Consider the following 16,216-nt stretch of genomic DNA (forward strand, 5'->3'; position numbering starts at 1 on the left):
TCGATGCTGCAAACTGCGGGAATAAAGCGGCGATTCCGTTAAATCGATCCACTTAAAGACGATCGTGGGCGGCCTGCGTAGGATCGCGACACTTTACGGTCCTCTCGCTTATCGGTATCACCTCTTCGCGCGACGCGACGGATGAAGAGATAGACCCGGACGACGAATCGCGCGCGCGCGCGCACGCGGCTTTCCAATTTAAAAGTCTGATCGCAACGTCGTAAAAGGATCGTCCTGATCGTACGGTAAGTCCGGCCGGGTTCTCTCGCGCGACGTCGCACTATCTCTACCGACCCCGGTATTAATATTCGATGCCATTAACGGCAACGGCAATTGCTTCCACCGACCGAGACGCGGTCCCCTTACGCCTCAATCTGAATTCCAATTCGGTATCGCCGCGTTTCGGTGTAATACCGGCGGCTGTGATTGCGCGCCAAGGAGGGGCACTTCGGTGCACGTTCCCATCTTCCCGGCCGATGTCGCGGTTAAGGACGATAATGGCGATCCGAGCAAGTAGCTGGCGAAGTTACCGGCGAGGTGACAAAGTACACGGGGAGAGGGGGCGGAAACGGGGGTTACGCGGAGCTGATAGAGGATGAAGACGGTCCACCACCCCCCGCGCACGCCCGCGGGTGGCGGACCGTTGAGAACAGGCGAGGGCAAAGGGCGAGGGAGGGTGTATTAAAGGGGCGCTATGACCCGATGCGCTTGTCTCATGCATACCAATAAGCCTTGGCTGCCGCGCGTCTCGTATGTAGCCGAGTATCCGCCTGCAGCTTGCCGACAACTTCGCTTATTTGTCCTACGAAATAGATTCCGCGTCGCTCTTGGCCCTTGACTACGGCTCGCGATCAAGATTACCGTCGGTATTATATGGTAGACGTATTGTGAATATGTAGATTAAATTAAATTGCTGGGAGCATTATTTAATCGTCATTTATCAAGTTTATTAAATTAAGCGATTAAAAAAAAAAAACCATAATTTAAATATAGAATTTAAAAAGTAATATAAGATTTTTTTCTCGATCGCTGATAAAAAAAAATGCGTTTTTTTTTTTTTGCTTTTTTCGGGGAACAAACGTCGAATGGAAAATAATCTACGCTAAATAATACGCTGAAAAATAATATTATCCAGCGTCGCGAGAGGTAGACGGACGCGACTGGCGGCCGGCGAAACGAATTTTGATTAACGAGAGAGCTTTCCCAAATTCGGGAACGCGTTCCGCGCGAAAGAACGTTCCAATTTGTCCGCGTAGTGAGCGCGAAATGAAATTAAGGCAGACGCGAATTTGATCAGCGGCGGCGGCGGTGGCCAGAGCCCGAAATCTCGGTGAAAACGCAGAGCGGCGGGCGAAACGCTCGGTGGGACGACGACTAATGACAGTTACCGCTGTGAGTTGATTCCCGGTTAAAAGATTTACGCCGCCTTGTGTAGCTTGCAAATCAAATATCCGACCGGCTTCGCCGAAAGTACTTTCGCTCGCGAACGGAAAAAAAAAAAAAATAAAAAAAGAAGAAAAAAACCCGAAGCTTCTATTTACTTTTTCGTAGTTCATCCAGACTGCATTTTTGCAGCTGCGTGGAGAAGCTAAATATATATACTTTTTTTACGCTTGATTCAGAACGCGGAAAGATAATACAATTACGTTTAATTTATTCTCGATAGAAAAACGTGTCGCCTGAAATTGTACGAGCTGTCGCGACGTAATGTTTCATGTCGTATCCTTATTTAATATTCATTAAATTTGCAGAAATTAAAAGATTAACCGCTCGCCGAGCGATAATGATTTAGCCCGTGATTCGTTATACGCGGGAGATCGAGTAACTGTCGAAATTGTCACTTATCCGGATTCGTGTGCGTCGAAGGAAGTCTAAACTTAAAACTTCGAAGATATTATCGTGCGCTGACGCGTCCTAAATTGCATAAATTCACCGCCGACAACACATAATAAATCGGGCACATTGTGTCGAGCGCGACGTTGCGTCTCACGTCATTTGAATTATTAACTCGCTACAGCGGTATGTATATCAATTACGCGATATTGACATTGTCGTTTCACTATTCCGTGTCATTACAGAGGAAGAGTGACGAGGGGGTAGGGCAAAGGGGAGCGGGAATGAGGGAGGTACTCATTGTGACCGAGTTATCTAGGATCGATCGAACTTATCGTGTAACTATCGCGGTATTCTCTGTATGAATACACGACAAAAGACAATTGAGCCGGGTATTGATTATAAATTAGAAGATTACGCAATGTCGCGGTGCTTTAATAGGCACGCGAGTTACCTGCCAATGCGATCAGGCAAGATTACGAGAGTAAGCAGACGTTTTGCTTCGCGTTAACTATACTATATGTATGCACCTACAGTGAAATAATAAAAAAAATAGATATAGTTTTGAGGAAAATTATAATTTTTCGCATGATTATATTTTTGGTATTTTTACGTATTAAATTCATACGCGGTATTATAACTTTTATTTAATTGCACGACTTCTACAATTTTCAATACGCTGAGATTAATTTTCCTGGCAGAGTATTTTCTGCAACGTCTTCATAACGTTAAAGCAGAACTGGCGAGAGGAATATTCGTTAAAAAAAATGTATAGAATAAAGTTGCAGAGAAGTAGGATTGTACTTGACGCATCTAACGACGTTAAGGCATACACGTTCGCGTATATTCAATTAATTAATTTCGCGAGAAATATATAATGTATTAATTTTGTTTTTCGTTTTTTTTACGGCGTCGTTGTGTCAATATTTTTTAAATTATTGTATACTTTTTATTTATTGATAATACATTTCGTAGAATATTATAATTTTTGCTTCGTTCGTGTACTGCTGTTGCACAATACCCCAGGACGCTGTTCTCCAACGTTGAGATCGAAACGCATTACGAGGAGACCCCGGGTCTCACGCCATGCAGTAAAAAGATATTTATTTACTCACCAATTTGATGCGCAGCGGCAGAGATACAGCAAGGCAGCGTGCGATGATACTGTAACAAACAAATGGAAAAAATTAATTGTAGAGAGACGCTCAGAAAATTGTCACTGAATATATAATAATTATTTTGAATTTCTAATAAATTAAACTTTTCTTATTTAAAATGTAAAATTTCTGTATTTCTCAATTATTAAAATTTCTATTATATTTAATTGTTATTAAAGAAAAACGTTATCAATGAATAATAAAAAACTTGATTTTGTTTTATGGAATTAAAAAAATGATTCTTACCGGAACGTTGCTCTGCCGAAGCAGGATGCCCTTCCCGGGCCTCCTCCTCCTCTCAGTTGGGACGTATTGAGGTGTCCTTCTGCATACAAGAAACTCACGAAAACCGCGTCCGTGATTTTACAATTGCGAGAATTAATCACTGTACTGTTTTTTGTCCAATGCTCCGCGACACTCCCGTATATAAAATTCGAATAAAATCTTTCGCGCGATTACTATTTAGCGAAAATCGCGGTACGGCCGACGAACCGGCGGCGGTTCGTTAATTATTTTTTGCGGCGATTCGTCACCTTCTCCTTCGGATAATTATCAGAGCAAAACTGTCGTTCTGCTCTGATAATATCCTCGGAATGATGCGCTGGAAGAATATCAAGTTATATTACATACGTCGTATGTAATTTACATTGATATTAAAAATATAGATTAGTTGACACATATATTTTATGAAAAGTTATAAAAAGGGTTCTTATTAATTGAAGTTTTAATATTTGTATTTTATTTTCCGTCCTACGCGCAATGTATATAATTTTATTTCATTAAATTATTTATATTACATTTTTTATCCTACTTCTCTGAGTCTTCAGATAGTACAAGTCTTCCCCCCCAAGTTGTTTTCCCTCCCAGAATTTTTATAAAGAAAAAAATTACTGGACTCACTGTTCGATGTGAAGCAGCGGAGATCTGCTTACAAGATGACTCTGCAACATACAAATAAAAAATTAAATTATACAAATGTCCTACAATAATGTAGTGTTAAAAAAAAAATTATCCGCGTCTCTAATTATATTTTCAATTAAAAAAAAGAAGCGACACTCACCCTGGCGTTGCTCCGCTGGTGCAAGATGCCTCCTAGGCCTGGTCTTCCTCTCAGGGTGCTTGTAATGTCGGTTGAATCATCCTTCCACATCAAGTACTAGGCACTGGCGACGTTCCCACTAGCGGCGACGAAAGTGCATTTGTACTTGAACAGAAAGAAAAAGACAAATTATTTAGCGGTCGTGAAATCTGTTTTTATTAACGGTGTTATTTCTCGGTATGCGTGGCCTTGGTCGGCCGAGACAGAGCGGTAGTGGTAAAAAAAACATCGCGCGAGCCTCAGCTAACCTAGCGCCGAAGGCCAAGGCTGATGCGTATGTTTATGTTCGCACATTCTTTCGCTATAGCCAAGTTCACTGGGGCGTAAATAAATCTGTACAGATATTACATTTAATACCACGTAAAATAGCATGCCGAATATTCACTTTAACAAACTGAAGACTATGCCGTGATACTTTATACGATCGAGTGGATCATTTATCGCATGGAATTGAATTAAATAAATTAATATAATTAATTGATGAACGTATACGTACGCAAACTATGAGAGCAATATAATTTTCACGCGCGTAGCAAAAAATCAACTGATTTATACAATACAAATAAATATAAAAATATTCATACTTGCTCTGCTTTTCTTATTGCGGTTGTCCTCCGGATTTAAATGCTCCTCTCGATCCTCCTCCTTCCTCCTCGGAATGGCGGGTCGGATCTTCCATCGACAATGACCCTCCGGCTTCACCTTCGGTCCTCGATCTAAAACAGAACAAAGGTGTTTCGTCAATGATAAATCGAGTCTGAAATAATTATTCGCGAGTTACGTGATCGCCCGGGAAAGAGCGAACATAACCACCAAGCGCGTACTTTGTACGTATAAATCAAGATTATACTCACTTTAAAGAGCGTAATGCCTCGTACGGAGATACTGTGTAGTTGGCGGTCGGCGGAGAATAAACGGCAGGTGGCTTCACTGACGCAGGGCCCGTAGATGTACAGAAGCCACTGAGCATGCGCGCTCAGGCCTGCTGGTGTCGGTGCCTTGCGCGGAGATGTTACCTGGTCGATGGCCGGAGGGGGACTGATCTGCAAGCAACTGCGAGCGAGCACGACGAGCTGCCGCGCATGCGCGCTTGGGTCTGCTGGTACTCGACGACGTTCACGGCTTTTGCTCTTCTCAATCATTCTGAAATTTAAAGCGTTATACATATGAAATAAATTATATTATTTTATTATATACGTTGAATATGATATAAAATTAATTTTAATTAATAATAATCAAATTTCACATTAGCTTTACATTTAAGGCGAATCTGAAATTATTGAGTACGTCGTGGTATTCGATCGATCGGGTTAATCGTTTACACTTACAGTATGCTTAATTAATTTCTTGATTTATTATCGAGGTGTTTATAATTTTACCTATCAAACAAAATCGCCATTGCAGCAATTGTTGCTTTCAAGAGAGCAGCGTCGTATTATATGCTTCTACATTCGAGGCCTGCAGCGGCCCGGGTTCGCGATTTAAAAATCCGGTTGGCCTTTAATTGCATTCCAGTGCGAAATATTAGCAACAAAGCGAGCAGCAATAAAATCGCGCGATGGCACACGGCCGGCACAGTCGGGGGTCTGTCGGAGAACGCGGGGCGGGAGGGAAAAAAGAGGAATGTCGTTCGCACTCCACTCCAAATATCGACACGTCGATACTCGAGACAGATTGAAACACTCTTTTAAAACGCTGCCGAGAGCGCGAGTCCACCAGAGGTAAACTAATAAATCGCACAAATCGTCTCTGGTGCACGGCGGCCCTCCCTATTTGTCGATTGCGAGAGCAGATTAATGGCGATGAGACGCGGCGGTGTATCAATTACATTGTCATGGCGTCGTCAAGGCGATGCCAATGGCGCGCGCGAGCTAGCTAATTAACGAATCTCCGTTAGCGTGCTGTTAGCGTTCAAAATCGAGATTAACCACGCTGTAGCCGATAACGGATCACTTCGAAAGATTCTGATTGAACGACGAGCTACTAATAACGCCGATTCAGATATCAGCATCGGCCTCTTCGACAGCTGATTTATACAAAAATAATTTACAAACGTCGTAAGCATTAAAAAATTATTTCACCGTGAGTACGATAAATAGTTCTTTATATTATTCTATTTTATTATATATTTATTATATTTATTGTGTTATTTTATATTATTCTTATTTGCAAAATTTAAAGGATTTCCATTAACTCGTTTTACAATTAATCATTGCTCTTCGTACCGAGAGGCTCTTCGGTAATGCTTCCGGCTGTACCTGATATTTTATGAAAGACGGTATTAACCTACACGCCCCGGCATATTGCTATTTGTGGCACGTTTCTGATAAAACTCAGGACGGTATCGCGTTTCTCTGTTGCAGGTTATCCTTGTGCCTCACAGTCACACCGATCCGGGATGGCTGAAGACGTTCGAGCAGTACTTCCATAGCTCCACGAGGAGCATCCTAAATAACATGGTCTCGAAGCTACAGCAGTGGCCGAACATGACCTTTATCTGGAGCGAGGTTTCGTTCTTATCACTATGGTGGGACAGGTGAGTGCATTCTACGTGCATACGCGATCAAGCGTTTTGCAATATTTGCGAATAAAATAGAGGTATAAGGGCAGTCGAAACGCCACGTGTCAAAAGAAATATACCGGGAATATACCTTTAAACTGTGATATATATAATATTTAGCGAACAAGACCGAGTATCAGCCCCCACCCCCCGTCTTTGCATTTACATTGAAATAGCTGCAAATTAATGGAGTAACGAGGGGAACGGTAATAAAGTTAATAAAGGTAATAAATGTAAAGTAAGTTGCAGGCTGGAATAACATAAATAATAAAGTTGAATAATTATACAGTGTAAGCAAGTAAGAATTGAGTAAGATTTTCAAAGCGACGCGAATTTTCGATTACACGGGACGGCGAAAAGGAGCTGTTATTCTTGGAATTCGCGAGGTATGAACTAATATCATTTTCCCAATCTATTACTAATTCTCTTAGGGGTTGATTCATTAATGCCAATGTTGGCTCTTGCATTTTTAATCAAAGACAAACACCATTGCATTCATCTGCTAAGTAAACCTAATGGGTGTTCCCGTAATTTCTCGAGCTTCGTAAAATGTAACTCGTTGGGCAGTAGTGTGTCGTATAAAAAGATATTCGGTAAATCAAGTGCCTCGCGTAATCGCACACGTCTGGCGGTGCAGCATCGTTGTCTATCATTAAACATGCGCGACTGACGAGCCCTTCTTATCGACGTTATTCCGCTCTTCTGAGAGCATCGAGCGCTTTAAAACTCGTTGTTTCAAATTAAAGGTGTATACGCGCGTGTCGGTGTTGTTAGATAAACTGTAAGTTTCTCGCACGCCAGTATCTCTTTCGGAAATAGACTGTTGTAAAATAGATAGGAAGGGCGGGTGCGATAGTATCAGGGACTCTGGATGGTGGTGATTCTCGAGCCATTTGGCGCTTCAAAGAACGGAGCAGAAACCCGAGAACAACACGTCGGGTGGAGGTCCTCCTTTTCTTAACGAACCGCGTAAAAGCCGTGGATAAAGTGGGGACGAAGAAAGCGGAGAAGTGTCACGAGTGGATTTCGGGAAAGTAGAGAGGAAGAGAGCGGAAGAAAATAAGTTTTAGATGAGTTTTATTCGGGGAGAGCTCGCTTTCATTACTCTCCCTCAGTTGTTTGAAGCAGAATAAAGCTCGGCGGGTTTGCTCAAAAATAATTTTTATTAGAGGATTTAGCCCGCTCGCGAGTCGCCAAGGTTTTATCGGAAAGATTTGAAAGAAATGGGTATGAAGATGCTCGTTCACGATATTTAATTTGTTTCAATGAATTTAGTAAGATGTTACATTTTTAGAAAAAGAAGAACGATAAGGGAGGCAATTATTTTTATTCGCCGTTTTATTTCGCCGTTGAAATTTCGTACGATTAATCGGACCGATTGTGTCGTAATTCCGGAGACGTAAAACATCAAAATTGTATTGGTGTTCAATGTGTATAAAAAGATTTATCACGTTGGTAGTGATGCAGTTTAAACAGACCCACGTCGAGGAAAGCTTATCCTCAAAATGCCCCAGTTTGGCCTGGGCGTAACCACCTTAGCTTTAGCGACCTTAAACTAACCTACTAGCCACCTGGGAAAACAGAGAGAGAGAGAGAGAGAGAGAAAGACAGAGAAAGAGAGAGAGAGGAGAGAGATAGCAGGTGGAATCCGTGGCGGCTTTATGGCCGACATAAACGACGTAATGTGGAAACCACCTTCGAATAGGGAAGGATATGTAGGTCGTACATAACACTCGGACGCACAAATCACGTAAATCCTAACTGGCTGAAATGCGACGGCGGTGGCGATAAATATGATTTGCAACCCGAATTGCGTGATAGAGTTAGTATAAAACAAACGCGAGTTAAAGCGAGTCACGCGAGAATGATTAAATTCGAGGTTGATTCAAAGTCGAATCGGGATTAATCATTTACGGTACAGAATAATTATTTGCGCAAAACACGAATCAACTTTATCTAGCCCGCTGACCTTTAGAAATTGCATTCAGGATCAATTTTACCGAACTATAATTTTATATTTTATTTAATCGTACATGGAATTAGATATTCGTGTGTTATATTCCCTTTTTTATCGCATTCTCTTTATTTTTTCGTAAAAATAACTCTTTAAATTTTGAAAAGTCTTATTTTCATTTTCAGTGCTCATCCAACAAAAAAGATGGTCATAAAAAGATTGGTCAAGGATGGTCGACTGGAAATGACCACCGGAGGCTGGGTCATGACCGATGAGGCGACTTCTCACATTTACGCTATGCTGGACCAACTCATTGAAGGTAAGAAAAAAAAAATAATAAAAAAAAAATCGATATAACTTAAAAATCGCGTTAAACAGTATAATTAAAACAAAAGTCAATTAATTATTTTTTTAAGTTTATTATAACAGTTATCAATTCTGATATTAATTTTTAACTTTATCGCCTCGTTACGACCAACAAAAAAGAAAATAAAAAAAACCTTTAAACTTCGCACTGCGCGATAAAAAAGTTCCACAAAAAGCGCGAACGGAAACGTAAAGGGCCGAACACGAGGAGAAAGGTTACTCCCTTCCTTCCTATGTTCCTTCCTATGCTATAAAAATCAGCCCGCGCTTTAAAACACTCTATCGACAACCAAAAGGACGTCGGAATTCCGGCGAGCGGTAGATAGCTAGGTAGGATATCCCTGTCGTTTGCTAGCCAAGTGTCGGTCGGCAGGAAGCAATAAGGATCCCCGCCGATGCACTGCGCAAAAGGGGAGAAGGTTCGAGTGGATGGAAAGGATTTCTCTCTCGTCGCGCCGCTCACGGTAGGACTACGGGAAGCAAGGGGAGGAAGAGAGTAATAAGGCGGCGGGTGCAAGCGGGTTTCTCTACGGAAAATTGCTCTCCGCCACGTCGTCGTCGTCGTCGTCGTCTCCTTCGTCTCTTTCGTCCTCTCGAAGCCGTCTGATTACGACCTCTTCCTCTCACCCCACCCCCCCTCCTCATCGTTCTATCTCCTACTCTTTCTCGCAATGAGGGAAAGAGGATCCTTCTCGCTCTCGCTCGGTTTAATGTTACCGCGAAAGATTTTACCGCCCTCGTGGAAATTTCAGTCGGCGTTGATTACCTTTCCACAAGGCTCGCTTTCGCGTGCGCATCGCCGGGATATCACGACGCGAAATGGCTCATCCACGTATAAGGGGAAGGGTACGGTAATAACTATTATCGTACGTATGTCGCATAGCTGCGGCAGGATTATTCCTAATGTTTGCCCGGTGTACCATGTGCGCCCGTTCTCCGAATATAGCGCAGTCGGGTCAGGCGTACCGTGACCTACGTAACGTAAAGTGCCACACGGTGGCAACCCCGAAGAGTTTAACGTTGAGAACTTAACGTAAGAAGAGGCTGTGCAAGGAACGTCGTGGGAAGAATAGCTCGGATGGAATTACTCCCGCGCAATTATTAAAAATCGAGCCAAGAGATCCTCCTTTCCGCGTTTCAATTACAATCGATTGAGCTTAATATTAATACTAATTCTCATCCGTCTATATCTCAGGAAAAGTAAAAAGAAAAAAAAAAAAACAGAAGAAAATCTTTTCAATGTTGGCTAAAGAAACTCTTTTTTCTTTTCTTTTCTTAAAAAAAAAAAAAAAAAAAGGGGGGGGAAATAATTATCTTCTAAAATTATAATTTTTTTTTAGAAAAAGTTTAAATTAAAATTTTTTCTCAGACGTTAAATTTTGTTAAAAGCATGCTAACGATAGTACACCTTCAAGCTTGCAATATCTCGCTTCGTACCGAAAGTTTCGGTGCTGTTTACGGCGAGGGAAAATAATTTCATATATACAGCAAATATAAATTTACGATAAATGTTGGAATATTTCGTACAATTTTGCGGAGCGACATGGGTCCGCCCGGGTAACGCGGAGTCCCGTTTAATTGTCACTCTCCCTGCAGATCTCGACGTTTCGGGGGAAACAAATATTGTCGCCGCATATCTCTCGCCTAGCGAAACGGTCCGGATCCGTCGTGCCACGCGCATGTACGCAACACGGGACGTACATGGCGCGCGACGCGAAATTTCCGCGAGCAACGCGCGCGATCATTAACAGCGGATGAAGGGGGTGCAACAACAAAACGTACAGCATGTTATGACCTGTCGTCGCGCGGTTTTCACGCGCGCGAAACGCGTGCACAAGTGAGAGGGAAACGAGGGTCCTCGAGCACGCCCCGGCTGCTCTGCACTCGCCCGAATAATGCATCCGCTCGCCTCGCTCTTGTGTCCGCGCGTCCGAATGAAATAATTGTCGTCGTGCGGATCTAACAGCTTGTTTTTGCACGGCCAGCGTATTCATCGCCGGCGCAAAAACCGAATCTCCATTGTGTACGTACGTACGGTACGCAACGTCGGCGGTCCTCTTTTCGGCGTGCGCTAATAATACACGCGAGCTTTGTGCGGCCCGCCGTTAATAGCGCCTCTTTCTCATGTAACGAGAAATGTGCGCGAACATTTCCTTTTATCTTTGTATTAAATTCGCAGCTCACTCGTGAAGCTTTACCTAACGAAATATATGCCTGCTTTTTTGTTACTTCGACCGCTGAAAAATTGGATTGCGTTTTCTCTGAGACATTGTCTCCCTTCTCCTCTCTCTCTCTCTTCTCCGCTCAGTATTCGCGGTGTAAAAAATGAAATCGGAAAAAGCGAGGTGTACCAGGTTTCGCGACAGTTTAATATTTTCCGTAGCGTGAAAGGTAATTATGCAGGGTTTGGTCCAGCTCGGAAAGGGTTTAGGGTATTAGGGGACGCGCGAGCACATGTATGCATAGAACAATCAAATATTGCGGGTCTCGTAAATTGCACAGGGTGTCCTTTGCCGTAGTGACGTTATCTGTTTACGAGCGGAGTTATCGAATTAAAATCAAAGGTGATAAGTACATAAGGGAGAAATTATGTAACAGCGTCCGATGTTACGAGCGAGGTAGCTTTCTCTCTCTCTCTCTCTCGATGATGATTTTGCGGGGAGGAAACATTTGTGATTTTGCCGTGGCGCCGGCATTAAATTGAAATAATGCCGCTCAGGTGTATTAACTCCTAATTATTAGACCATTGAATATGTATGGCGCGACGCGCGTTCGCGCCTAGAACGTTAAATCGCCAAGTTCGGCGCGGCCACCGTTAACGACTGTCGCACCAAACTACCGGTCGTATTGGATTCGGTATATCGTGTACACGCGTGTACTTTCCGAGGGAACGCATTACACCAACGAGAACCCCGCATCGGCGCAAACATTCGGCCCCGATATTGGGCGCGATTTGCGTGGACGGCGGTCCCCCGCGCTGTAAACACGAAAGTCCGGCGTACTATCGTCAATTTGCCGCGAGTGTGCATAAACCGCGCATAAATCGCGTGCATTAATCGACGAAAATGCAAACAACGCTCGTGCGCGCGATTACGATTAATGCATTAACATAACTGTCCGTTTGCAAATGTACGGATTAATGATCGCGAACGCCTCTCTGAACTTGAAGGATTACTCGACGGCACGTCGACGTCATTTCTAGGTCTCTGGATCTCGTAATTTAATTCGCAATTAGATTTCTCTCTCTCTGGGACTTTGTAATATATCGCAAAATTTGCAAATTAAATTATTGTATAAAAGATCACGGATGTCGTCGACGACGATTTTTCCAGGTGTATTGAAATAATAAATATCACTCTGCGAAGAATCTTTGAGCGCGTTCGATTGTCGCTTGGACCCGGTGTCACGTTAAATTTCATTTCTCCGACTTTTTCTCGCTCGGAAAATTAATCTCCGCGCGAGGAGACATCCAAGCGATCATTCGAAGAGACAGGCTACCATCTCCGGCAGCCCGTTTCCTCGCTCGAGTTTCACGGCGCGCGAACAAAGGAACGAACTTTTAATAAAAACGACGGCCGAGTATTAAGCGTAATCCCGCGAGCGGCGATAATATCGAAATAAAACTAAGGGTCCTGGCCAAACGGAAGGAGCCGTCCTTCCAGACACGCGGCTTTTTCGCGCTGATCATCGGTGTTTCATCCTACTTTTTAGACGTCTCAAGACCCGTGCCAAATACCGCGCGCAGGATGAAAGCGTTTACAGACTACGTCGTATCCCGAAGGCTTCATATTTCTCTTCGGACTCGCATTTTGCTTCCGCATTCTGTTTCGCTCCGTGCACGGAATGTACGCGTACGTAAAGTGGAACGTCGTAATGTAGATCTTAATACGGCGGTACATCGGGGAAGCTGCAACAGGAGGCAGCCGTCTGAGCGAAGAAGGCTCGCCGTAATCTTCCCGAATACGTGCGCCAAGATCAACAAACGATCGTCGGCGAGCCGGGCAGCGAATTGATTTTCATCGTCGGCGAAATGACTCTCTTTATCGATCACGGAGAAACGCTCGTTGTAGTACAATGGTTTCGCGGACCGCCACGGGATCTGCCGTGCGCCGATGTTATTTGCATCGAAATAGTGCGCGACAGCACGCGCGATATACCGCGGCTGCTCTGTTTTCTCGAATTCCGAAATCCGCCAATTTCCGGAAATCCACCGGCGCGAGTTCCCGTGATCCCACGATACATGCGATATGTCACGTTGCGCAGCGGTGCCTGAAGCGTGGTATATATACGTTTTTTTTCTTTTTTTTTTTCCGGCGATAACTAGCGCGCCTATTCGAAGGGAATTAGTATCTGCGGAAGTAGTAGTTTTATAACTCCCAGGAAAATTTATTTTTAATCCTTCAGAAACAGAGAGAGAATAATCAACTAAGTTTTTTTTTAATTTTATTTTTTTTTTAATAATGAGCTTATGAGAGAAAAAGTTAAAATTCCGCGGAAGCCAGGCAAAATTCTAACAGATCGGGAAAACGCACTTTAGCCTTTCTAGATTCAAACGTAGTGCTTACAATCCTTTCTCCTGCTCGCGTAGTAACTTCGACGAATTCGAATACATTCGTCGAGACATCCCGCGGCTCGAATATCTCCCAGAAGGATATTCAAAAATTGGAAATTTCGCCCATTCCGACATCGCCACGTATGGACGTGGAAGTTATTGCGACTGCAACGTTGTTATTATTGTGGAACAGCTATTGTACCGCGGTGCTACAGAATAGTTACGGTTATGGCTCTCGACTAGACCGAGAGCACTTTGACCGAAAGAGCAGCTAGTTACAAGCGTTTTCGTCGCCGGTCGCTCGTCGTGCGCGCCTCGCCTCATAACCGCTCGCGGAACGATCGCGAAATTTCCGTCGTTAAAAAGATAGAGCCTTATTTCGCTGCCCGAGACGGGGAATATACGGGCAATAAACGCGGCATGCTTATTTTCGCGGAGAGGGCAAGAAGCGGGCTGTTGTTTCTAAGCGGTGTCTACTTGAACGAATTAAGTAAATCACTAACTTAACGTGGTGGTTTAATGAGCTCGAAACGCAAGCATAATTAAAATTTAATTTTAGCTAAAAAATTTTTTTCAAAAGCGGTCAGAGTATTTTTAAATTAAATCAGCGAAATGCGAATAGATTATAAAGGTAAAGATACCTGTTCGATTTTGCGTTGACAAATGCATTAAAGAGCGCACCGTGCAGATGCGAGAAAAAAATTTAACGTAAAAGTTACAAGGGGGGGAAAAAAAAAGAAGAATTAACCTGAGAACTTACTTATCCATATGAAAATCATTACGCGAGACATAATGCAGGTGCATTATGTATCGGATTAAAGTCCTTCGACGTAAGCCTATGGATAATACTGCAGGCGGATTTGCGAAAATACCTATCAGAGTAACGCGAGAGGCGAAAGGAGAGAAAAGATCTAAGAACAAAATGACGTAGGCGTGAGTTAAAAGAGAGCAAGGATGATAATAGGCGGAAAATGGACGGCGTTCGCGGAAGGGTGATTATCTAAGCGGAAAAAAAAAGGGGAAGAGACGTGCGTTACGCGCGGAAAGGAAAACGACGTACGCCTGGAGGATCACAAGGCGGCAAGTGAGAGGGAGAGAGAGAAAAAAAAAGGGAGGAAAAAAAAAAAAAAGAAAAAGAGACGGAAGGCGAAAAGTGGGCTAACGAGATCCTGCGGTAGTCGGAAGACAATGGTACCTCCCGTTTCCTTTCTCTCCTCCTGCATTTCGCTTGTTCAACTTTTTTTTTCCCTCCGACGCCTTCTTTACTTTGGCCGCCCTACCGACGGAAGGAGGGGGAGGGGGATAAAACGAGGCGCCGAGAAAGGGGTCGGCTGTAATTAGATCCCGGAGTGTCGATCGCAATTGTAGTTGATCCGTCGAGACCGAGTACCGTCGCTTGAAAACGCAAAACCGAACGAATGCATAAAGCGTTGTTGCATTTATTCGCTCTAACTTGAGCTTTACGATCCGTGAGTAAATACAATCGTTTAGAATTTACCTCGGAAGAATTCGAAATAAAATTGGCGTTTAATTCTCGCCGCGATCAGTAATTAGAATATAGTTTAACGTCTCGAATGGAGCAAAGGATGAAAAAGAAATTAAAACGTAAAAAGGTGGGTGGGCTTAATAATGCATGTACGCGAAAAAACGTAGTACGTCTGAGCTTGAAACATGTATTGGACATTGGAAGAAAGTACGACTTCCTTTTCCGTTTCTGCCGGGTGCATCCCGAATTGCACTCTTCCTTCCGCTTGATTAAATCCGATCGAGCTATCGAGCGAGATCGGCAGCGACAACCTTGCCGTCGTGTAAGAATCGCGTGCAACAGACACACACACACACACACATACATACGCACAAGGTTACAGCGACGAAGAACTTTCCGAGCCATAAGTATTTCGCTCGAGGATTGCCATTGAGAAGGCCAGCGAGATCTTATTTCGGAATCGAGAGATCCCCGAGAGAGAAGCGACCAGTCGCTGTTGCATCGGAGGACATGGAAAAGGAAACGGAACCCAAGGCTGGAAAAGGAAGAGAGACGAGACAATCCCGCGAGAGTTTGGACGACGCGTTCTCGATTGCTCCGAACTCTGTTCGAAACATGCCTGTGTCCCCGGAAATTTGAGAGAGAAAGAGAGAGAGAGAGAGAACTTTGAGAACGAGACCATTTTCGAATAAGTTAGAGAACTCGAAATTTTGATGCAACTTGCCTCGTAGAATTTAAAGTAAATAATTCCCGAAATGTATATTTAGATGTAACTGTTTAAAGGAAAAACAATTTTTTAATCTTTTTTTTCAGAAAACGTTATGTATGTTCCAAAATGAATATGTGTATCATTGTTGAGTGCAAGCGTTATATTTCATAAAATCCTAAAGACGTGATTTCAACAGTGGCCATTCCGAATATTACGCGCATCCAATTATTAACGCGTCTCGATTAACGCACGGATGGAAACCGGCATGATTAAATTCTGCATATCGATCGCGGCGGATGATTTTATATTCGTTTTTTTTTTCTCTCTCCCTCCCTTATCAGAGTGTACCCGTAACCACCGCGGCATTATGAACGGATCTCCGCGCGTAGAATTATGCATTCGCCCGCAACTGCATGCCGCAACAAATCGCGGACGTCACGCATGGCGAGTGGATCGGCATAATTTACGAGGCCGAACGCGAACGCATCTCATTCTGATCG

At 43.4% G+C, this 16,216-nt stretch overlaps 1 protein-coding gene and 1 long non-coding RNA gene across 5 annotated transcripts in view; one reads left to right on the forward strand and one right to left on the reverse strand.

Moving 5' to 3' along the window:
* Positions 1–16,216, forward strand: part of Alpha-man-iib (alpha-Mannosidase class II b) — a 123,174-nt gene that overhangs the window by 96,385 nt on the left and 10,573 nt on the right. For all 3 annotated transcript variants that reach the window (XM_070669032.1, XM_070669031.1, XM_070669033.1), the window contains exons 4-5: positions 6,453–6,625; positions 8,789–8,922. In XM_070669032.1, coding sequence (XP_070525133.1) covers positions 6,453–6,625; positions 8,789–8,922 — 307 coding nt within the window. The remainder of the gene's footprint in view (positions 1–6,452; positions 6,626–8,788; positions 8,923–16,216) is intronic.
* LOC139109741 (uncharacterized) overlaps positions 2,247–16,216 on the reverse strand; it is a 36,589-nt gene continuing 22,619 nt past the window's right edge. The window contains exons 3-6 of one of the 2 annotated variants that reach the window (XR_011546890.1): positions 4,944–5,232; positions 4,674–4,805; positions 4,051–4,194; positions 2,247–3,931 (exon numbers count right to left, since the gene is read on the reverse strand). This is a non-coding gene — a long non-coding RNA (uncharacterized lncRNA). Of the gene's footprint in view, positions 4,195–4,673; positions 4,806–4,943; positions 5,233–16,216 lie in introns of both variants that reach the window. The other variant, XR_011546889.1, reaches the window with a different exon arrangement.

The sequence above is a fragment of the Cardiocondyla obscurior genome, linkage group LG18 (genome assembly GCF_019399895.1).
Source record: "Cardiocondyla obscurior isolate alpha-2009 linkage group LG18, Cobs3.1, whole genome shotgun sequence".
Classification (NCBI taxonomy): domain Eukaryota; kingdom Metazoa; phylum Arthropoda; class Insecta; order Hymenoptera; family Formicidae; genus Cardiocondyla; species Cardiocondyla obscurior.